At 39.5% G+C, this 20362-nt stretch overlaps 1 protein-coding gene across 2 annotated transcripts; it reads right to left on the bottom strand.

Moving 5' to 3' along the window:
- Positions 1–604: 604 nt before the first annotated feature.
- Positions 605–13540, bottom strand: fam20b.S (family with sequence similarity 20 member B S homeolog). 2 transcript variants are annotated; one of them, XM_018260961.2, is made up of 8 exons: positions 13371–13540; positions 10719–11186; positions 9536–9622; positions 7903–8012; positions 7599–7770; positions 5758–5949; positions 3501–3560; positions 605–3408 (listed from the first exon to the last, which is right to left on the bottom strand). In XM_018260961.2, the coding sequence occupies exons 2-8, from the start codon at positions 11093–11095 to the stop codon at positions 3177–3179; spliced, it is 1230 nt and encodes a 409-aa protein (XP_018116450.1). In that variant the 5' UTR covers positions 11096–11186; positions 13371–13540; the 3' UTR covers positions 605–3176. The 2 variants fall into 2 exon arrangements, with proteins under 2 accessions (XP_018116450.1, XP_018116451.1); XM_018260962.2 differs by lacking the exon at positions 13371–13540 and adding an exon at positions 12470–13308.
- Between the last annotated feature and the right edge of the window lie 6822 nt (positions 13541–20362).

Below are 20362 nucleotides of genomic sequence, written 5' to 3'. Positions count from 1 at the left end.
TATTCTTGATGCTTATGAGTGGCTTGCACCTTGCAGTGCACCCTCTGTATTTACTCATGCAGTCTTCTCTTTATGGTAGACTTGGATATCGATACACCTACCTCCTGGAGAGTGTTGTTCACTTGTTTGGCTGTTATGAAGGGGTTTTTCTTCACCCTGGAAATTATTCTTTGGCTATTCATTGGCTAGCAATAAGGGGGTGTTTTGGCAGCATTCTAACAAAAGAGAACCCGCAAAAAAAAAGTCTTAGAAATTGGTTTTGTGCTGGACTCTACCTTAGGCCATGGAAACACAGAGCTATTTTTGCAGGCTAAGAGAAGTGGATCAGCTCTGTGTCCCATTTCAATTGATTTGAATTAGATCCACCTGCATACGCTCACAGGCAACAGAGCAGAAGCTGAGTTCATCATAAATACGCATAATGAGCCATCTTCGGGCTGGCCTCTGCTGTGTGTGACTATGGATCCACTTCTCTCAACCTGCAAAAATACGTAGGCAGAGAGTAGCGAAGTCCTGCAGCTCTTGAGTGCCCATAGCCTTAGCCCAGAGCACAACTGTTTCAAGGCAGAAAATGTAAGACAATTAAATAGAAATATATTTAAAAAAAAAAAAACACAACAACAACATTAGATATCTTGTATCTTTTATTTTTCCTACTAAATATATTCTCTCCTCTTTCACTGTATTTATTCCTCCAAACCCAATCAAAACCCCATGTTTCTTAAATGTTGGCCAGGACCTCGTAAGAATAATGAAGGGAAGGTACTGGTACTGAGCCATTATAACAGCAGCATTGACTTTCACTAATGAACTGAACTATGTGAAAACATTATTTGAAGTTAGATAGAACAATGCCCTCCCTCTCTGCTACTTACTCTTTTTGTAAAACTATCAAGCAGCAGGATATAAAAAAAGTCACAAAGCAAGAAAAAAAAGTCTGAAAGTGAATAGGAATTATATTATGAACTGAGAGAGAGAGGTTGAAACTGGTACCATTTAAGTAAAACTGTTTTGGGAACATTTAAGGAGACTTAAAGGACAAGGATGGGATGACAATTTGTAATGCAGCCTCCATTATTAAAATCACTTACTTTAGACCCTGGGCAAATATTCCTTTGCTAAAAAACACACCAACCTGGGGTAGTATTCCAGTGAGCCCTGTGGCCTAGCTGTTCACATGTGCAGAAGAGTAAATGTTCTGATTTATTTATTACTCTCAGTTTTGTTTTTGTGTCCATGCCAGACCAGCCCCAGAGATTCCATGGCAAAAGAAGGAGATGGTGGCACAATGCTTACTAAAATGCTACCCAGCCCATATTTTGGTGAAGATGAGCCCTAGCCCAGGGTCTGTAGTAAGCGATTATAATCACTGGGGTTGCCCCTAACAATTACACCCCAGTGATAAAACCTTTCAATCTCCTTGTAGGTGGAAACTAACCACCGCACTGAATTCTTAACCTTAAATTACCATTACATTGTACTCATCGTTTGTGTAAAGTATCAGATGTACAGGGGACAGTCTTGTATTGAGTCAGTCCAACTCAGAGCAACAGCTGGGCACAACAGGCCTTGGCATAAAGGAGAACAGAAATCCTTAAGCAAAATATTGTGTTCACAATAAGCTACATTCAGGTTTTGGGGTTTCTTTTGCACAACCAATAACCCATCTAAGTAATCCAATGTTAACATTCAATTGGAGCTATCAGCATAACATAAAATGAAATGGATGCACTCCAACTTTATACGCCTTTGTTTCAGTAATATGGCACTTTACTACTGGAAAGGGAACAGCAAATCATGGAGTACTGGCTTTCAAATATGCAAAGACAAAAAGAGGAAAACAAAGCAATAAACCCAGAATGATGCATACATTTAAGATTGACATTACTTTAAAATGACCAAGGTCCATTTAAAAAGAAAAATTAAATTGAACCAGAACAGTAGCCTAAAACCCAGATGAGTTTACCTGGCTTACTTTAAATACATCAGAAATACTTCCCCCAATAGCGCAGCCTCCAGCTTAGGCATTACAGCTCCCACCAATCTCTGGCAGTGGATACTGTGAGCTGTAACTTAGCAGCTGGAGGCTGCAAATCCAACAGTCCTGACAGCAGTTTGTCTAAGTAAAAAAAATATTAGCACAATGCCTCATCTTGTTTCCAGAAAATAAATAGATCAGTCATTTTGAAGAACACAATCTTTCAAAAGCACTTGCAGGCACCCCACCCCGAGTGCAAATGACTTATAGAAAGCTTGAGGGGAATGAGGAAAACCATACACCCTTTCACCTCCTAGCAATGCAAATATAAATTATTTTAACTGAGGTTAGAAAACATCAGCACCATTGGTCTACTGAGGTTGCCAAAACCTTTTGTCCGGAAAATGCCCTTTTCTACCTTTAATTCAGAGGATTGTCTTTGCTGAAATTGGCTGTGGTTCTCTGACAATGAAGGGCAATACAAATAAATGTTGGAGGAAAAAAAAAATGTTGTGGCTTTATATGCCAGAGCCAGCAAAGAGTTACATATTGTTTGCAGGTTACAAAACGACGCAGTCAATATTTGAGTAAATTCCAAATATTGAGACAATAATCGCATCAGGATTTGCCGGAGTATATGGAAACACTACGTGCCAACAGGTCCCTCAAGATCAGTTTCCTGAATTAGTCCATAAATTAAAAGTCTAATAATTTACAAGAAGCAACAAAGGTAAAACACAGAAATGCACAGGGCACGGAACTCTAAGCAAATGGTTCTGCTTGAGATGTTACCGGGCCACTTGGCAGCCATCATGTGCACCACATAAAATCAGACACCCGAATATTAAAAATTAGCTTGATGCCCTTCCAAATGAAAAACAAAGAATAAATTATGACTTAAATTCTCCACTCTCTTTACAACTGTTTAATACCCACACTGTCAGAAGCTCATTAAGTCCCTTCGTAGTGCTATAAAGCATCATTGGCAAAATACAGAGACTGGATTGTGGCAGGGAGATACTTCTCTAGCAGTCTACCATTTGTTCATTGAGGTGCAAGCAGTAGATGAATTGCAGTCTGGTGGGTTTAGTATCTGCAGATGCACTGTGCTGTTTGAGGGTCAAGTCCAGGTGTACCGTGGAAACAAACCCAACCCAATAGAGATGATTTCTTCTGTTTCTTTGGGACAACAATGGAGTTACATATGGGTAAAAGTCATCCTGTCCTCCACCATGACCACATCAGCTCCAAACTGTCCTATGCATTGCTGAACCGTTGCCAATATGCTCTGTAGTCGGCGTTCTAAAGCATCAAGGTGAGTTTTTGACAGCACTGGATAGATGGGATCATGAGCCGTAGCAGTCAATAAAGCAGAGCGGAGCGTGCCATGCTTCAAGTGAGAAAGACGGTTCCACGTGGAAACGCGAATACTGCAAACCGAAAACAAACCGTGAATAGGAGTAAGAAGAAAAGGAGAAATATTTGACAGATTTCAATTGGGATCGGGAACATTTGGACTTACATGCAGCACTGGTATAGGGGAGCCAAAATACTTCGCTCATCTACCAATGGATTCCCAAAACTAAAAGAACATAAAACAAGGACAGATTTATTTTTGCATAAAAATCTGCATTGTAGCATGTACATTGCATTGTATATAATGTGCGTGTACAGGTGGCTGTAAAATAGCACAAGGCTGAACACCGTTAAATATGATGCAATATAAGAATGTACACATATTATATCATTCCTTTACAGTAACCCAAATAAGAAAAACAGAGTAATATTATGCATAAATTGAATACTTAGAAAATGAATAGAGACAGACCAGAAGACACAGTAGCTATGCTGAAAACACCCTTTTATTTGACCTTACATGTTTCCAGCAGAGTTGCCCTTTGTGCAAATGGTGTAAGGTACATTTGATACACTCTTAAGGTCAGAGACACACGGTCAGATTCGGGGATATTAGTCACCTGGCGACAAATCTCCACTTCCTTGGGACGACTGATCTCCCCGAACTGCCTTCCTACCGGCTAGAATCTAAATCGCTGCAGGATGGCAACTTCAGAAAACGAAGCCGGCCGGCGATTTGCATTCTAGCCGGCGGAAATGCAGGGGAAAGCAGTTCGGGGAGATTAGTTGCCCTGAAGAAGAGATTAATCTCCCCGTATCTGATCGTGTGTCTCTGCCCTTATAGGAATTCAGTGGGAGGGAAATCGACTGCCCGTCCCTAGAGGGAGGGGATCATTACACCTAAACCCTCATTACAGTGCAGACAATTAGATACAGCCGTGCAAGTGAATTATTGCATTATTCAATACATCAAAGAATAAAAACCTGTGTGGTCTGTGAAGGTTCTTGCAAAATTAACATTGTCCATTTGTATCTGTATAAGTCGATTTCCCACCCACTGAATTCATATAAATGTGTGTGCAAATGGTGTAAGGTACACTTGATAAAGGGCAACTCTGCTGGAAACATGTAGTGTCAAATAAAAGGGCATATTCAGCATAACTACTCTGTCTCTATCCATTTTCTACATATTGACTACATTGTGGTACTCAGGACGGGTTACAGGAGCAGACAATTGGGATAAAAAGTATTTGGGATAGATACCATAAGCTGTTGGAACAAGTGAATTAATTATGCATACATTTATGATAAATAAATGATAACTTATAAATTCATTTATTGGAACCATCGCAGCCAAGAGGTCTGTCCAGGTATTCAATAAAATATTGATTAAAGGGGTTATGCACCTTCCAAACACTTTTTTTCAGTTGGGTTGTTTTCACACTGTTCGCCAGAAATAAAGCCTTTTTCAATTGCTTTCCATCATTTATTTTTTACCATCTTTCCAAAATTTAAGTTCAAAGTTTAATGTTCCTATAGCTGGTATTTCAGTCTGGCAGGTCAGTTATCCAGGTGAAGATTCTGAACTGTTACAATTTGCAACATTTAGTTGATACATTTCTCGGTTATATCTATGTAATATTAACAACTACTGTATCAATTCTAACAGCTGCATTTAATGAAACTCAGGGATTCTGCTCAGCAGGGACAAAGTTAAGAAATACATCAACTAAATGTATCAACTAAATGTAAAGAAAAAACAGTCACAAATAGAAGATAGAAAGTAATTAGAAAAAGTATATATTTCTGCTGAAAAAAAGTTTTGAAGGTGAACAACCCCTTTAAATTATGGTTCATGGCAGCAGTATAGCAGCTCCCTACCTTATAAATGATTAGATAAAGCCAAAAAAGGACCCCAATGGTGAGGTAGTTATACTGACCTAGCGTCCTGCATGCTATCTCTTATCTCTTTGGAGACATAGTTGGGTGTTTGCCTGTTCTAGGAGGAGCTTCACTTCTAACACTACTAACATTTTAGGGTAAGGGCACATGGGCCGATTCGCCTCTTCTTAGGGGCAACAATCTCCCCAAACTGCCTTCCCTCAGCATTTCATTTTCCGAAGTCGCCCGAAGTTGCCTCAGGTCGACTTCGGAAACCAAAGCGCTGCGAGTTGCCTCAGGTCGACTTCGGAAACCAAAGCGCTGCGAGTGCCATCCCGCTTCAGATTTTTCGTTATAGCCGGCGGGAAGGCAGTTTGGGGAGATTGTCGCCCTGAAGAAGAGGCGATTTGTCGACAGGGCGACTAATCTCCCCGAATCTGCCCGTGTGCCCTTACCCTTAGAAGTTTGTTGCTTTATGAATGAATTGATAATCCCACACGCTATCACTCCCTTACCCAAGCAGACGTGCACATTTAACCTACCTCTTAGCATTGTCCAGTAGTATTAGCATGCTGCCACCCTCATCATCTTGAAAGCTTTCATAATGATGACGATCTGCATTTCCAATCAGGAAATCAAAAACAGCAGTATCAATAACATCCAGGAGTCTTGGTCCAGAGTCATAAGGTGAGGTCTTCTTCACAGCATCACAGTAACTTTCATCATATTCCCACCTGACAGTAAAGGCACAAGTGATGGATTATTGTACAGTATTGTCCAGGGGAAAAGACTTCTTTTTTTTTTTTTTTTTTAAATGTTTTATTTGATTTTCATATTAAACAAGTAATAACATTATGACAGCAAATATTATGCAGATGAAGAAAGACATGTATTCAATATGATGGCATAGTGAGATTGAAAACGGAATACAATTTTAAGAGACTGACAACAATAAACTGAAAATAACAAAAATTAACTAAGCCAGTGGAAGTAAACATATTGAAAGAAAGAAAAATGTCCATTCGTTGACTGGAATGTCTGAACGCGTAACTTACAAATGAAGAAACCGTCCTATTTGTTTACCTGAATTAGAATTACAAGCTTCAAGATATGGAGACCAAACCAGTTTAAACGAGTCTATGGAATTATTTCCTTTGGTTTTGGATAATAAGGCTTCTTGCCAACTAAGCTGGTTCATAAAAGAAATAGCATCTTCTAACGAGGGGGGTTCTTTTTGTAGCCAAGAATTAAATAAAGCTTTCTTGGAAGCAGCTAGGAAAAAAACTGTCAAAAATGTATCTTCATGGGAAATAAAATTTGTGTTAGGAACTGAAGAACATACCATATCCAGATGCAAAAAAACAAAGCACGGAGACAATTTAATCTGTATCTTCAAATGATAATTCAAAAAACCAAAGATTTCCCTCCAATATAGGACAATCTTTGGACAGGACCATAGATAATGGAAAAGTGATACATTAATTTCATCACATTTAGGACAGTATGAAATAGGGCTATTAGAGGAATTTTTTGAAAACAGTTTCCCATAGCCTAGATGGGCAAGCTTAAAATGTTGTATCCTCCAATTCTCTGCTAAAATTAATTTATTATAATCCCTAATCGATTTGACCAAATCTGAGGGAGTTATTTGACAATGTAAAAATTCAGACCATTTAGAGGAAGGTTTCGATAACGGGTGTGAATCTGAACTATAATTATTCCAAAATTTTTTAGAAAGAGAGCTAATAGAGATCAAACCAGGGAATTCCAAAAACTCTGCCAAATCGTCTGCAAGCTTGTGCTCAGCTAAAACCAGGTTGTTATTATTATGTAGCAGAGAAAGACCATATTGACACGCTAAATAATAATATCTATCAGAATCCCGAAGCTTGTATTGTTCTTTGAGATTTGACCAGGGCATTAAGGTTTTCTTAAGCGGATCAAATATATCTTTTACCAGAACCAGTGACTTTCTCTTAATTGAAAATATAAAAAGTATCTGACTTTTGATAATCTGAAGGTTTGAGTAAGAGTTTGGCTGGCATGTAAGGGGTTACTGTATAGCTATACCCATGATGAGAGAATAAATGTTTCCACACAAATATAGAGTCGCGATAGATAGGATTCCTCTTAAAATCATAAGGAACATTGCTCCATTTACCATGCAAAACAGATAATATATCAAAAAAGGGTTCTTGAAAGATTTCAATATCGGGGTTTGTAAATTTGTTGCCTTGAGAGATCCACTCAATAAGATATCTGGTGAGGGCTGATAAATTAAAAGCTCTGAAATCAGGAAGGTTTAATCCTCCAAGCTTAACTGGAGCTCTCAATTTATAGAGGGCAGAAAAGGCTTCTTTATGTGTGGTGCACTGCATTTTACCTTGCCAACTTTCCCTCGCGGTAGGTCCTTCCCCAAGGGTGTCGATGCTTCTGAAGGGGCCATACATCGGGGAGCCATAGTGTGACAGTACCTTCCATCATTTCTTGTTCTGCACAGGCGGGCTCAGTCTCACGACAGTAGTAGCATTTCCCATAAAAGCAGGTATTGTTACCTGGGAACAGATATATACAGAAATAAGAGCTGTAATAACCTGAGTTATCAGAATTATAATAATTCAAAGCTGCAGTCACTTGTCAGCTGCAAATGATTCTTAGGGATGGACATCAGTTTAGAGATTACTCACCCTGCTTTAGAAAAGTGCTTAGAAGCTGCTCAGTAGCTACAGGTTTAATCTCAGTGATAAGATTCACATATCGCCCAACAACTAGAGGAGCTCGTCTGAAGCCTAGGATTCTGCGGGATGGAGCAGGAAAAAAACTTGCATAAATGCATAGAATATGCATATTTCACCTTTTACAGAAATGCCTCAATCAGTGTATAGTAAGGACAATTGTTTATTAGTGAATAAGAACTCATAAGAACCATGTGAAGATGAAGATTAAAATCACAGGGGTGTGGTGCCAATTTGTTAGGAACTCCAGTGATAAAAATAGCTTATCTTTTTTTGTGGAAAAAAAAACAAACAAAATTTAAAAATTGACTGTACTGGGGTACTTTCCTATACAAAGCCATCATCTTTTGAATGTTCCAAAATATCCCTTGTTCTAATTGAAGCTGTGCACATACAGTACAGTAATCTCCCACAAATTGCTACACTCAGAGGCACATTTATTAAAGGTTGAATTTCGAATTCATGTGAGTTTTTTAACTCAAATAAACCCTCCCAGTCGAATAAACGCGAAATTCGACTTGGAGGGTCATTTATATAAAAAAAAAAGCTAAAAATTTTTTTACCGTCCTGAAAACTCGAATAAAATTCGATTTGAATTTGACCAAACTCAATTCCATTTTTTTTCTCCGAAAAATGTCAGGAAGGCTACAAACATCTGCAAATTGTTCACTGGACCTATATACATGAATTAAGCAAGTTTTAGGTGGCAGATAGTCAATTCGAATTCTTAAAGGGCCACAGTATGATAAAACTCGAAAATATACTTAGAATTCCCTAGTCGGATTTGACAGTTTTGACCGAAAAAAAAAAATGTCAAAATTCGAATATGAATTTTCAATTCAACCCTTAATCAATCTGCTCCTCAATGTGCATGCCACCCAGGGTTAGCTCAGGCTAAACGGCGAGTGATTTTAATCACAGGCAGGGCCTAAAACACTGCCCCCAATGACTACATTGGATTGTATTTTGCTTTAAAAAAAGTGATCTCCCATATAAGGCTTCTCGCTGCAGTAACAGCAGCACATTAAAAAGCAGCAGAGTCCCTGATTGCAGCTGTCTGGAGAACAAATACAACTTGCTGGTTCAGTCTCATCTTAAGCTCATGCTTGGCTTCCAAATTTTTAACAAGGATTGACGGCATCATAAGGTAACACAGAGAAAGTAGATTGAGCAGTTCAGCAAATGTCATTTAAACAGAGAAACAGAGATACTCTGCACTGCATAATGCTGCATTACGTTCAAACACGGACACCAAGGCTGACTATCAATCTTTAATAGACAAAAGCTGTCACTCGAGAAAGGGTCTGTACACATTGTGGCTGTTGGAGTTTTCTGATTGGCCGAAGACAACTTTCTCGCGCCTGACCTTCTAGTCAACAACATGACCCTATTTTCTTTTAGAAAAGTAAATTTTCCATAGACATATACCAAGTGCTGTACAGGAAAATTTAAAGCTGGGCTACAGCTCTAACTTGCCACCATATTAATGGCAGGTCTCCAGCTTCATTGGAAATTAGATTGGCAAATCAATAACTATGTGGCCTGTCTGAGCCTGATCACTGGCTGAACTGCAGCGCATACCCACCTATCTAAATGAAAAGCTGCCACTTCAGCATTATGCCTGTCGTACCCAGCATATGGTTCCCCTTCCACAATATAATCCCGGCTGTACCTGAAATGTTCAAGCAAATAAATTACATGAATTTTTGTTTGATAACAACCATAAAAACTACAGAAGGGAATGATAGAAAGAAATATAAGTCATGGTTTAATGGAATTCAGATATACATATTCGGCTCCTGTTCCAACACGTGCATGTCCCACTGTTTAGCCCTGTAGCAATTATATAACTATATGCAACTATTTTGTAGGAATATTTTACAAAAAACACTATGGCGGGAGTCCTTAGGAGAGTCTCTTACCCTGATCTAGAATGCTCCAGCCACACTACAATCTTTATTCATTCTCCCATGTATCCCCTGCCTCCGTTCTATGATGGTGCATGTGCAGTATAGAAATCTGAAAAACAGTTCTGTACTGAGCATGCGCTTGCACAAGCCTAACAGGGGACACCTGGAAGATGGATTTGTGGCTAAACTAGTACCCTGGGCTGGAGCCACCAGAGGGAAGCTAATAGTAAGAGATTATTTCACCTCAGAAAGGGTCACTCTAGTGCAGTGATCCCAAATTTGTGGCTTGTGAGCACCATGTTGTTCACCAACCCCTTGGATGTTGCTCCCAGTGGATTCAAAGCAGGAGCTTATTTTTCAATTCCTGCCTTGGAGGCAAGTTTTGGTTGCATAAAAACAGATTTATGGCCAAATAGAGTCTCATCTAGGCTGCCAATCCACATAGGGCAACTAAACAGCCAATCAAATCCTTTATTTGGGACCCCAGGAACTTTTTTCATATTTGTGTTGCTGCCCAACTTAAATTTGAATGTGGCTCACAGGTAAGAAACGGTTGGGGACCCCGGCTCTAGAGGTTATGGACATCAGCAGCCAACAGTATTTGTGCATATTTGTACTGAACATTACATGTTTCCAGTATGGAAAAAGGTGGGACAATATTTGGGTTAAAGTGTGTGCCATGGCACGACAACTAATAGCACCTGTGTACTTATCACATCAGTGCTGCCTGTTTAGCAACTCCTTTGCTTTTGCCATAACCAAATGGGACATAATGTGCATTTCCACAAGAAAGAGAGCAGTGAAGCATGTACACAACTGCACACAGTGAGGGGCAAGAGCAATGGTTTAGACTCTTACCTTTTGGGCTTAAATACCACCTTCTGTCCACCTTCCAGGACAAGCAAAGCTTTGAGCTGTGTGCCTTTGTAGCCAACGTCAGCTCTCACAATTTTCTTGATTGCCATAGAATGTAAAACTGCTCCCATTTCTGGGCTATCCTCAGGATACACTTCCCGTGGTACAACCCACTGAGATGCAATTTCCCAGGGGGACTGCAAGGTATGCTCCAAACGGGAGTCCAACGTAAGCCGCAAGCTGGACATCATGCGCTGAAAAGACAGCTGGTCCTGTCTCTGAGCAGCAGAGGTCTCCAGTCGGTCCAATAAAAGAAGCTTGGTGAGAACCAAAATCACCAGCAGCAGTGCCAAGACAACGACCCGCTGCTTCAGCTTCATGATGCCCGAGATAAATAGCTCTTAGCAAAGAAGAGGGATGTCCTATGTGTGCCAGGTGCAGGGCATTTCTCTGTCTGATCCCTGCAGGAACCTGTGGAAACAGCAGTGGGAAATTAACACACACAAAAAAAGTAGAACTAAATATTTCTCATATCTCTACTAAGGCCAGTTTTTCAAAACTTGGCTTAGATCAACCTCTTAGAATGTAAGCTTTTGCGAGCAGGGCCCTCCCACAGCTTCTATCTGCTTCCTCCCCTAATAATAATGCTAGTGACCTTAAAATCATAAAGCTTTCTGTGATACTCATTTATGGTAATAGTATGGAACATAGAACAATGTTGGGGAAAATCATTATTTCTGAAAATGATATATAATTATGACACTGAATCTCCAGAAACCTGTGATCTTGAAATAGGCAGTGCCCCTTCCCATACAGTTCTACTTAAAGGGGTGATTCACCTTTATGTTAACTTTTAGTATGTTATAGAATGGCCAATTCTAAGAAAATTTTCAATTGGTCTTCATTATTTATTTATTTATTTATTTTTATTGGGGTTTTTTTTTTATTATTTGCCTTCTTCTTCTCCTAACGCTTTACAACTTTCAAATTGGGGGGGGGGTCACTGACCCCCATCTACAATACAACAGCTCTGTATAGCTACAAATGTATTGTTATTGCTACTTTTTATTATTCATCTTTCTAGTAAAGCGCTCTCCCAGTCATATTCCATTCTCCTATTCAAATCAGTGCATGGTTGCTAGGTTAATTTAGACGCTAGCAACCATATTGCTGAAATTGCAAACTGAAGAGTTGCTGAATAAAAAGCGAAATAACTCAAAAATCACAAATAATAAAAAAAAAACCTGTTGCAACTTGTCTCAGATTGTCACTTTGTACATCATTCTTCATAGTTCTTTTAAAGGTGAACAACCTGTTTAATCTCGAATTTAATAAGACAAAAACAAATCCATTTGGTCTTTTTGGAATGTATTACGGTTCTTTAGTTGATCATAAGGCTGTACAATACAGAATGCTCTGTTATCTGGAAAATCTTAGATTTGAAAATGAAATTATTAAAAAAAATGGGCATATTACGTGGGATCAATATCTCTTTGCCAAAATAAATGATTTCACATGTTACAAATTTTGTAAATCAATGCAAACAAGACTCCCTCTACAGAATAACAAGGGCAAGTATATTTTAGAAAGCATTTACAGAAAAACTGAATTAAAATGAGTACAACTGAAAAAAAAGTATAAGGTCCCTTTACCAACTGTAGCTAAAAGAGAGGGCCAAATAAACTTCACCACCTCTACTACACACTGCCCTTATAGTTCCCATTCATTTACTAATTGTTAGTTCAACACCTCACCTTCCCAAGGCCTAATGTCACCAAGCATCTCAAACATAATGAGGCCATGGTTCAGATTCCTTCTACTTCAATGGGTCACTTCCAGTTTCAGTCGGGTTTCCTCTGTCGATACTTCAGCTGCCAATGTATTGCTTAATGTCTATGCCTGTAAAGCTCTGCTAAAGTGCAGGACAGGAGGGAGGGATGTTGCATTTATGAATGAAAGTTAAGCAACATAAAGAGTAAAGGCAAGGAATTTCTCTGATATTATCCAACAACTTACATGATACTCAGTCGATGGTTCCAGGGGAATCTTATAAGGCCAAAAGGTATTGTCCCCAAATCCCACTTAAAAGGGCCTTCAGGCTGCCCCCTGTCCCCCAACTATGGACTGCTCTGGGCTGTGGACCTGGGCACAAGGCATGGCAAGCAGGCAATATGGATATGACAGCCTTGATGTGTCAGTGGGAAGCTGGAGTCGCAATGAAAGTACAGCTCTAATGTACAACAACATGTATATAACAATGCTTCCACTGCTATAGTACATGACCCTGAATGAATGTCCCAGGGCAGAGTATGTCTCACAGACTATTCCATGTGGAATCAGGTTGCCCAGGAGGAGTCCAGGTGGCCAAGTGACTAAGATACCCGCCTGCACATGAGCCCTGGCATAGTGATCTCAGCAATGGAACAGCCAAGCTCTGCCCAACAACACCAGCAACCCTTCATCATCATCAATAACAAGGCAAGTGTCCCCGTTCAGTTTACACAGAGGTAAGTAACCCGCGGCCCTGCGGCTGAGAGGATAAAGTACAACTCTCTCACCATCCCCGGCAGCCTTTGCGCAGCGCAGATTCTTGAAATCCAACTTATTTTGCATATCATTTCAGTCAGCTGTGAGTTACAGCGCAGCGACACTCACCTCTCACACACGGTCCCAGATCCCCAGTTGCCAACATCACACATTCTACTTCAACCAGTACACAGTTCAGCGCACATCGGAACTGTCAACCCAGCCAATCCGCTTTGGATGCAGTAGGCCACCGAGGACCAATCGGGTGGATCGGCACATTCCTTGTGAAGCTGATTGGGTCACCGAAAACTGGCCGAACCTTCCAATCCAATCGCAATGCACTATTTAACCGGAAACAGCAAAGTCTATAGGCGCTCACGGACCAGTCATAGAGCATTAGACGGGCAACCAATAATGAGCACGCCCAGGAGGAAGTCTTATAGGTTTCAGGCCACGCGGATGTGATAGAGGCCAGTGAGGCCATATTTAATATGGGTTTGGTGTGTGAGGTTATTTCACGAGTAGTTTTTATTCATTGTTTTTTTTTTTTTTTTGTAACTTGAATTTTTTATTGGATAAAGTCAAATACACATTATTTGCATATAAAAGTCAGTAGTCATTGTGGGTACACACAGTGTCCCTTGTACAATTCTTAATAATGACATGTATAAAAAGATCACATTGTATTATCCATTTTCAAATGTATGTGGCTTGTGTTCAATAAACACGAATGTAACATAAAAAACAACTGGTCTGCCTGCTGCTGTTATCTTTTCTTTAAGTGAATTACCCTTGCCTGATCGGGAAATCCTAACAGGCAATGGTTCCCTTCCCTTTTGAAACTCCAGGATGAATCTAAGGTTTTCTACTTAGGGCCCAGTCCCTATGTGGAACATATCAAAAGTATGTATCCAGTTCACGTAACCCTTCTCACATATCTACTGGCTTCCCTAAAAGCTCATATGGGGCCCAGATGGCCAAAAATTTGGGCGTTTTATTTCGAATGTGTGCTATGGTACTCTCAAAGTTCATGTTCACAATAAGTTTTCTATGTAGTTCTAACATAGTGGGGATTGTCGCTGATTTCCATTTTGCTGCTATCATGATACGTGCCACTGTCAATATATGGTTTACCAGCTTTTGTGAGGTATTTGATATCTCTCGCATGGGTCTTCCCAACAGGTGGGTGACCGGGTCTTTCCCAATTTCAGTACATGTGACTTTAGTTATTAGTTGGTGTACCTCATCCCAATATCTATCTAGTTTTAGGCATGACCAGAGTAAGTGCATTAACGTCCCCGTTGCATCACAACCTCTCCAGCACTGATTCGAGATACTTGGGTTGATTTTGTTCAGTTTTTTAGGAGTCATATACCAATGCATTATTACTTTATATACATTTTCTTTTTGTTTCACACATGTCACTCCTGTCTTAGCATTACTCCATATGGCCTCCCAGTCCTCCGGTTCTAAGGGACCTTCCAATTCTTGTTCCCAATATGACATATATTTATGATTTGGAGGTGTGTTAGCTGGCAAGGAGTTTAATATCTTGTAAATATTTGATAGAAGAGCCTTTTGTGGCCAACCTCCTTTCATAAGACTCTCAAAAGGAGATAAGATTACAGTACGTTTCTGTGCCAGAAAACAGGATATAAAGTGTCGAACCTGAAGGAATTCGAAAAATCTTATTGGGATTTCGGGTGATTTGGCTTGGAGGTCTCCGAATTGGAGAACATGGGAGGCATCCCTAGTGAGTACATCATACACTTTAAAAAGACCTTTTGCTCCCCAATTTCCATACAGTGAGGCCTGAGTGCCTGGCTTGAATTTAGGATTTTGCAGAAATGGTGTCTTTAAAGAGAAGGGTGAAATTAGGCCCTGTTTACTCTTTACTCGATACCATGTTGTAAGGGTAGATTTGGAAGTTTCCAATATGGTCTTAGGAAGTATTGGATAAGGGTCTATATTCCATATTAGTGCTCCCATGTGTGTCTGGTCTAGGAGAGAGTTTTCGATTCTTGCCCAAAGTGGCCCGATTTCATGTTGAGACCAGGCTGACAGCCATCGCAAATGTGCAGCATCATGTTATTTATGTATGGAGGGAACCCCCAAGCCCCCTTGCAATTTGTCACTCGTAAGAACATTTTTGGAAAGCCTATGTCTCTTATTTCCCCAAATGAATCTATGGAATGATAGTTGAATATCTGAAAGGATCTTAGAAGGGACCAAAACCGGGAGGGTCTCAAATTAGTATAGAAATTTGGGTTTATTCATTGTTTTAATCCAACATGAGTACATGTATTGTGCCCCTGTTCTGTGTAATTGGTGTGTGTGATTAGCTGGTACAGCCCAGTGTTCCATTATTCCTGATTAACATCTGTCCCTTTGCTTCAGCAGATGCCCAATCTATAATAAAATCAATTCGCGTCACTAAGACGAGTGAAAGTGAATGGCAGAACGTGATTATGAATAATGGTGGAACCATGTTTCTACCCATGCGAGTGCTTTGTGACTAGAGGTGCCGCCTGGACAGTTTGGAACCAGTCCGACCAGTTTAGCAGGTGGAATATTATCCTGTAATCACAGTCCGGCTTCCGTAGTGCTGAAAAGCTGCTACAGGAACACAGACTGTCACGCATAATGATACGTCACAATGTCAACTAACTAATCCCTTGTCATTAGAGACATATTAAGGCACTCCCTGCATGTTTCACACTTTATTTCATGTCATGGTGATGAACTGGCTTCTCACAGGAAACCTCTCCTGCTTTTACTCTGCTCATTGAACTCGTCAGTGACTTCTCAAGTCCTTGTTTTATTACATTTTAAAATAGAGGCGCATTATTCCCTTTATAAATAACACTGGGGACCAACCACAACAGCAGCCATCTTGAGTTGGCAGGAGCACAATACTCCTGTATCTATATGTATTGGCACTATAATGCTGTATGTGCTGGTCATCCACATGTAACTGCCAATGGTATTAACAGAAAAGAAAAAGATAAGACAAATCAAAAGCCAGTAGGAAATTGGGCCACCCCAGTGTATGCCCTTATTGCTGTTAGGGTTGCCACCTTTTCTGGAAAAAAAAATACCGGCCTTCCTATATATTTATCTTTTTTCCCTATTAATAACGTTGGGATCAACCATCATTTTTACCAGCCAGGCCTGTAAAATACCAGCCAGGTGGCAACCCTAATTGTTGTATATGCTTAATATACCTCCCAAAATAAAGTCGTACAGTCAGTGACGTAACTAGATATTACTGGGCCCCACAGGAAATTATTTTTCAGGCCCCTAAATGTTTAGAGGTTGACCTGTTTTAGGAATATTTATTGAAATTATATATTAATTAGGGCCTCATGGGGACCTTATACCTCCTGGGCCCCCCTGCAGCCGCAGGGTCTGCTTCCTCTGTAGTTACACTCCTGACTACAGTAGAACCCCCATTTTTATGTTTTTCAAGGGACCAGAAAAAAAATGGTGGAAAATCCAGGAAAATGTAAAATCAGGGAAAGGTATTATGCATAATATATAGGTGGGACAACAAAACAACAATGTAAAACGAGAGAAAACTTAAAATCAGGGGATGTAAAATTGAGGTCTCACTATAACTACCACTATATATACTCTAGCATTCATAATCAATGAGCTATTAAAGCATGTCTAAGGGAAGGACTTCACGGACTATTTCAGAGCGATCCGACACGCTGTGCAAAAACACAGGCGTCATGCTGGATGCAACAGAAATAATGTAAGTAATGGAAATGTTGGATGAAGTCGCAGCGTGTCGCGTTCGAACGCTGCAACGCCATCCGACAATGCATTCACATACCTTATTTTCGTCGCATTCGATTTGACGCCTGCGTTTTTGCACAGCGAGTCGGGTCGCTCCAAAATCCTCCCTTATCTGGCCCAATGTCCTTTATTAGAAGCACCATTTACTGTAATTAAATACCTCAATCCTAAATCTATACAAGAATTACTGGACATAAGTGGAACTGCACTACTTGGTACTCAAATGGAGTTTGTACAGTCCATTTTTAGCACTAAAATTGCATGGGACCTCTTATCTAGAATGCACAGGACCTGGGGGTTTCCAGATAATGGATCTTTCTCTAATTTGGATCTTCATACCTTAAGTCTACTAAAAATACATGTAAACATTAAATAAACCCAACAGGCTGGTTTTGCTTCCAATAAGAATTCATTATATCTCACTTTGGACCAAGTAATAGGCACTGTTTTATTATAACAGAGAAAAAGGACATCATTTTTAAAAATTCTGATTATTTGGATAAAATTAAGTCTTTTTGTAATGCTGCGCTTTCTGGATAAAGGGTTTCCGGGTAACGAATCCCATACCTGTAGTGTATACAATATATATGTATCTTCCCTTTCCTAATCTAACAGTGCATGGGAAGGATTTTTTTTTTTTTTTTAAACAGCATAAAGCAGAGCCCAGTATAAAATATTTACCACACATCTAATCCTGTCTCCCATGCACAAGTCACGCTTCCAGCTTCCCTAATTATGCCCCTGATGTGCCACATCACACTCATACTACCCCAATCTTGCTTTCCATCAGTATCAGTATATATCTATAACAGTTGTGGTTTCTATGTAGTGAAGAGCACTGTGTGTATCCTAGGTAACTATGTAGATGTGAGTGAGATTAGTTGTATGATGTGGCACTATTACTAGAAGCTAACTTAGCTGGGAAGCAACCTACTGTTACAGATTTCAGCATGTGAACTGAATATTCTTCCAGGATGTTAGGGTTGATAGCCTTCATACTGAATGTGATTGTCAATAACCAGAGAATGCCACTGACAGACAGAGTAACAATTACTAAGCTTTGGCTGCTTCCTATAAATTATGGAAATAGATTAATATAAATCATAACAGGAGTTGCCAAAATACACATTACAACTCACTAGAAACAATGCTTTCTCTTAATCCAGAAGGTCATATGCAAATTGAAATGTTTCATGCCCTGTAGAGCTGTTCCACCACCTTCAACTTGTTTTTGGCATAATGAAACAAAATGTAATTCTCAGCAACTTCACCAGATTCATTAATTTTAAAGTTATATGGTAATTGCTGTTGAAAGCAGTTATCTCTGTGCTTCTGGTTCCAACTCCTAAAACAATGAAGCAGACTGATTGACAGACCTGTAGGATCCTGATCCTGGTACACTACTTCAAGAGTCAGATCCAAAGAACAGAAAGGCATATCAAGCTTGATAAACAGCCCCACGGCCTGAAACGTTACTGTGATGCCCTAAAGCACTAATAAAGGCTTTTTAATAAGAAGAATATTGTGTGGTGCTGTTCCAAACATTCCCAATAGTCTCCAGCCAGATGCACTGATCAGTTCTTTTTTTGCTGCCATATTCTACTTTCTATTACAAACAAATGACTGAAATGGGCCCATGCCAAAAAAGAAGCCTAGAAACATAGTGTAATAGTTCCAGCACTGATGGATTTTCCAGCTATTAATGACTTTGAGAGCCGTTCAGATGAACATTTTCCTTGGCCGCTGTATTGGCAGTTTTAATAAAAGAGCTTGGTCACTTTTCAGTATCAATAAAACTGCGGTGCGTGTGGGCAAAAGTGGGAAGTGTTTTATTGCTGCTTCCTGAAAGAAGAGTTTATACAGAATCCCAACGTTAAGATCCCGATAATTTATATTTAATTATGTGTAATGTAAAGCTTACATGGAAACTGAAATATAAAATATGATGCAATGTTACCATTTGGCACAGGTAGAGTGGAGCATTTTTTTCTTTGCTTGAGAGAAGGCCTGTTAGGCTGGTCACACAGGCAGATCTCCATAGAGATGATCAGTTGTATATTCCATCGTCTGATTAACAGGATGTTGGAGTGAAGCTCATACAGTTCTCAACTGACTGGTGACATCATAACAAAATCATATCAGACCAATATAAACATGATGGGCACTCATAACCTTGATTTCAATCTTAATCTATAACAGAAAGTAATGAAATATAGTGATTTCCTGCTGTCAGGTACAGTCTACGTAGGAAATGCCTAGCAGGAACAGCACTTATTAATACATTAATATTAATATATGAATAAATTACTTACCACATAATACATCAAGAAATATAATAAAAGTATCAAATGCTTGGCACCTAATTTACCAAACATATTTCTTGCCACTGTACTGTATATCTGAAACAGACCCAGTATTTTGCTTTATAAGGTATATATTTCTGATAGTAGGGGTACAAATGGGCACAGTGCTTGTTTCAAAATCCAACCCATACCTATATCCAGACCTGTTCATACAGTACCAACCATTATGAACACATGTTCTCTTTAAATGTAACATAACAGCACCATAGCTACCTGTCTGTACTTGGGCCAGGTGATGGGAGGACCGGTGTAGAGAGTATAATAAACTATTTGTATGTGGCGTGATAATGCCTTCTTATTATAATGACAGCAAAGGAAATGTAATACAGAGGAGGGCATGTAGCTGCAGTGTCTCCAGTAATGTCATTTGCAGATACTTTGGGATTAACAGCCAAACATATAATGTGCCTGAAGAAGAAATGTAAATTTAAATATCATGATCAAATATCATCTCAAATGCCCAGGTTTTTTTTCTAATTTGGCCAACCCCCCCCCCCCAAAAAACACAAACAGCTTTAAAAAAATAAAAAAATAAATAAATAAAGAATTTCCAGTATCACAACCCATATTTCCATGAACTTTCCATATGGTTCCTTATAATCAGGTATAAGGAAAAACTGCTTCAATCTCACTATGCCATCATATTGAATACATGTCTTTCTTCATCTGCATAATATTTGCTGTCATAATGTTATTACTTGCTTAATATGAAAATCAAATAAAACATTTTCAAAAAAAAAAAAGGAAAAACTGCCACAATGCCGTAGGGCTTTAATTCCTGAATGAAAAGAATTACACTTTTAAAAAATATTGGGCCGCATATAATTTTGCCCCAGATGCAAGAGCTAGAGCACAAAGAGGTGCAAAGATGTGCCCCTTAAAGCTCATACAGAGAGTGCTTGTCTCCAGCATATCTGCTCTCTGCACATCACTTTACTTAATATCCGTGCAGGGACA

This window comes from Xenopus laevis, chromosome 4S (genome assembly GCF_017654675.1).
Source record: "Xenopus laevis strain J_2021 chromosome 4S, Xenopus_laevis_v10.1, whole genome shotgun sequence".
Lineage (NCBI taxonomy): Eukaryota > Metazoa > Chordata > Amphibia > Anura > Pipidae > Xenopus > Xenopus laevis.
This window is presented reverse-complemented; position numbering and strand designations above follow the sequence as displayed.

Bases quoted from the DNA above. Each gene is read 5' to 3' on its own strand.
- fam20b.S (XM_018260961.2), bottom strand. From the start codon at position 11,095: ATGAAGCTGAAGCAGCGGGTCGTTGTCTTGGCACTGCTGCTGGTGATT. The intron at 7,771-7,902 runs GTGAGTAATCTC...ATCTGTTCCCAG, and splicing joins AAGCACTTTTCTAAAGCAGG to GTAACAATACCTGCTTTTAT. The intron at 5,950-7,598 runs GTAAAATGCAGT...CTTTACTGTCAG, and splicing joins CGCGAGGGAAAGTTGGCAAG to GTGGGAATATGATGAAAGTT.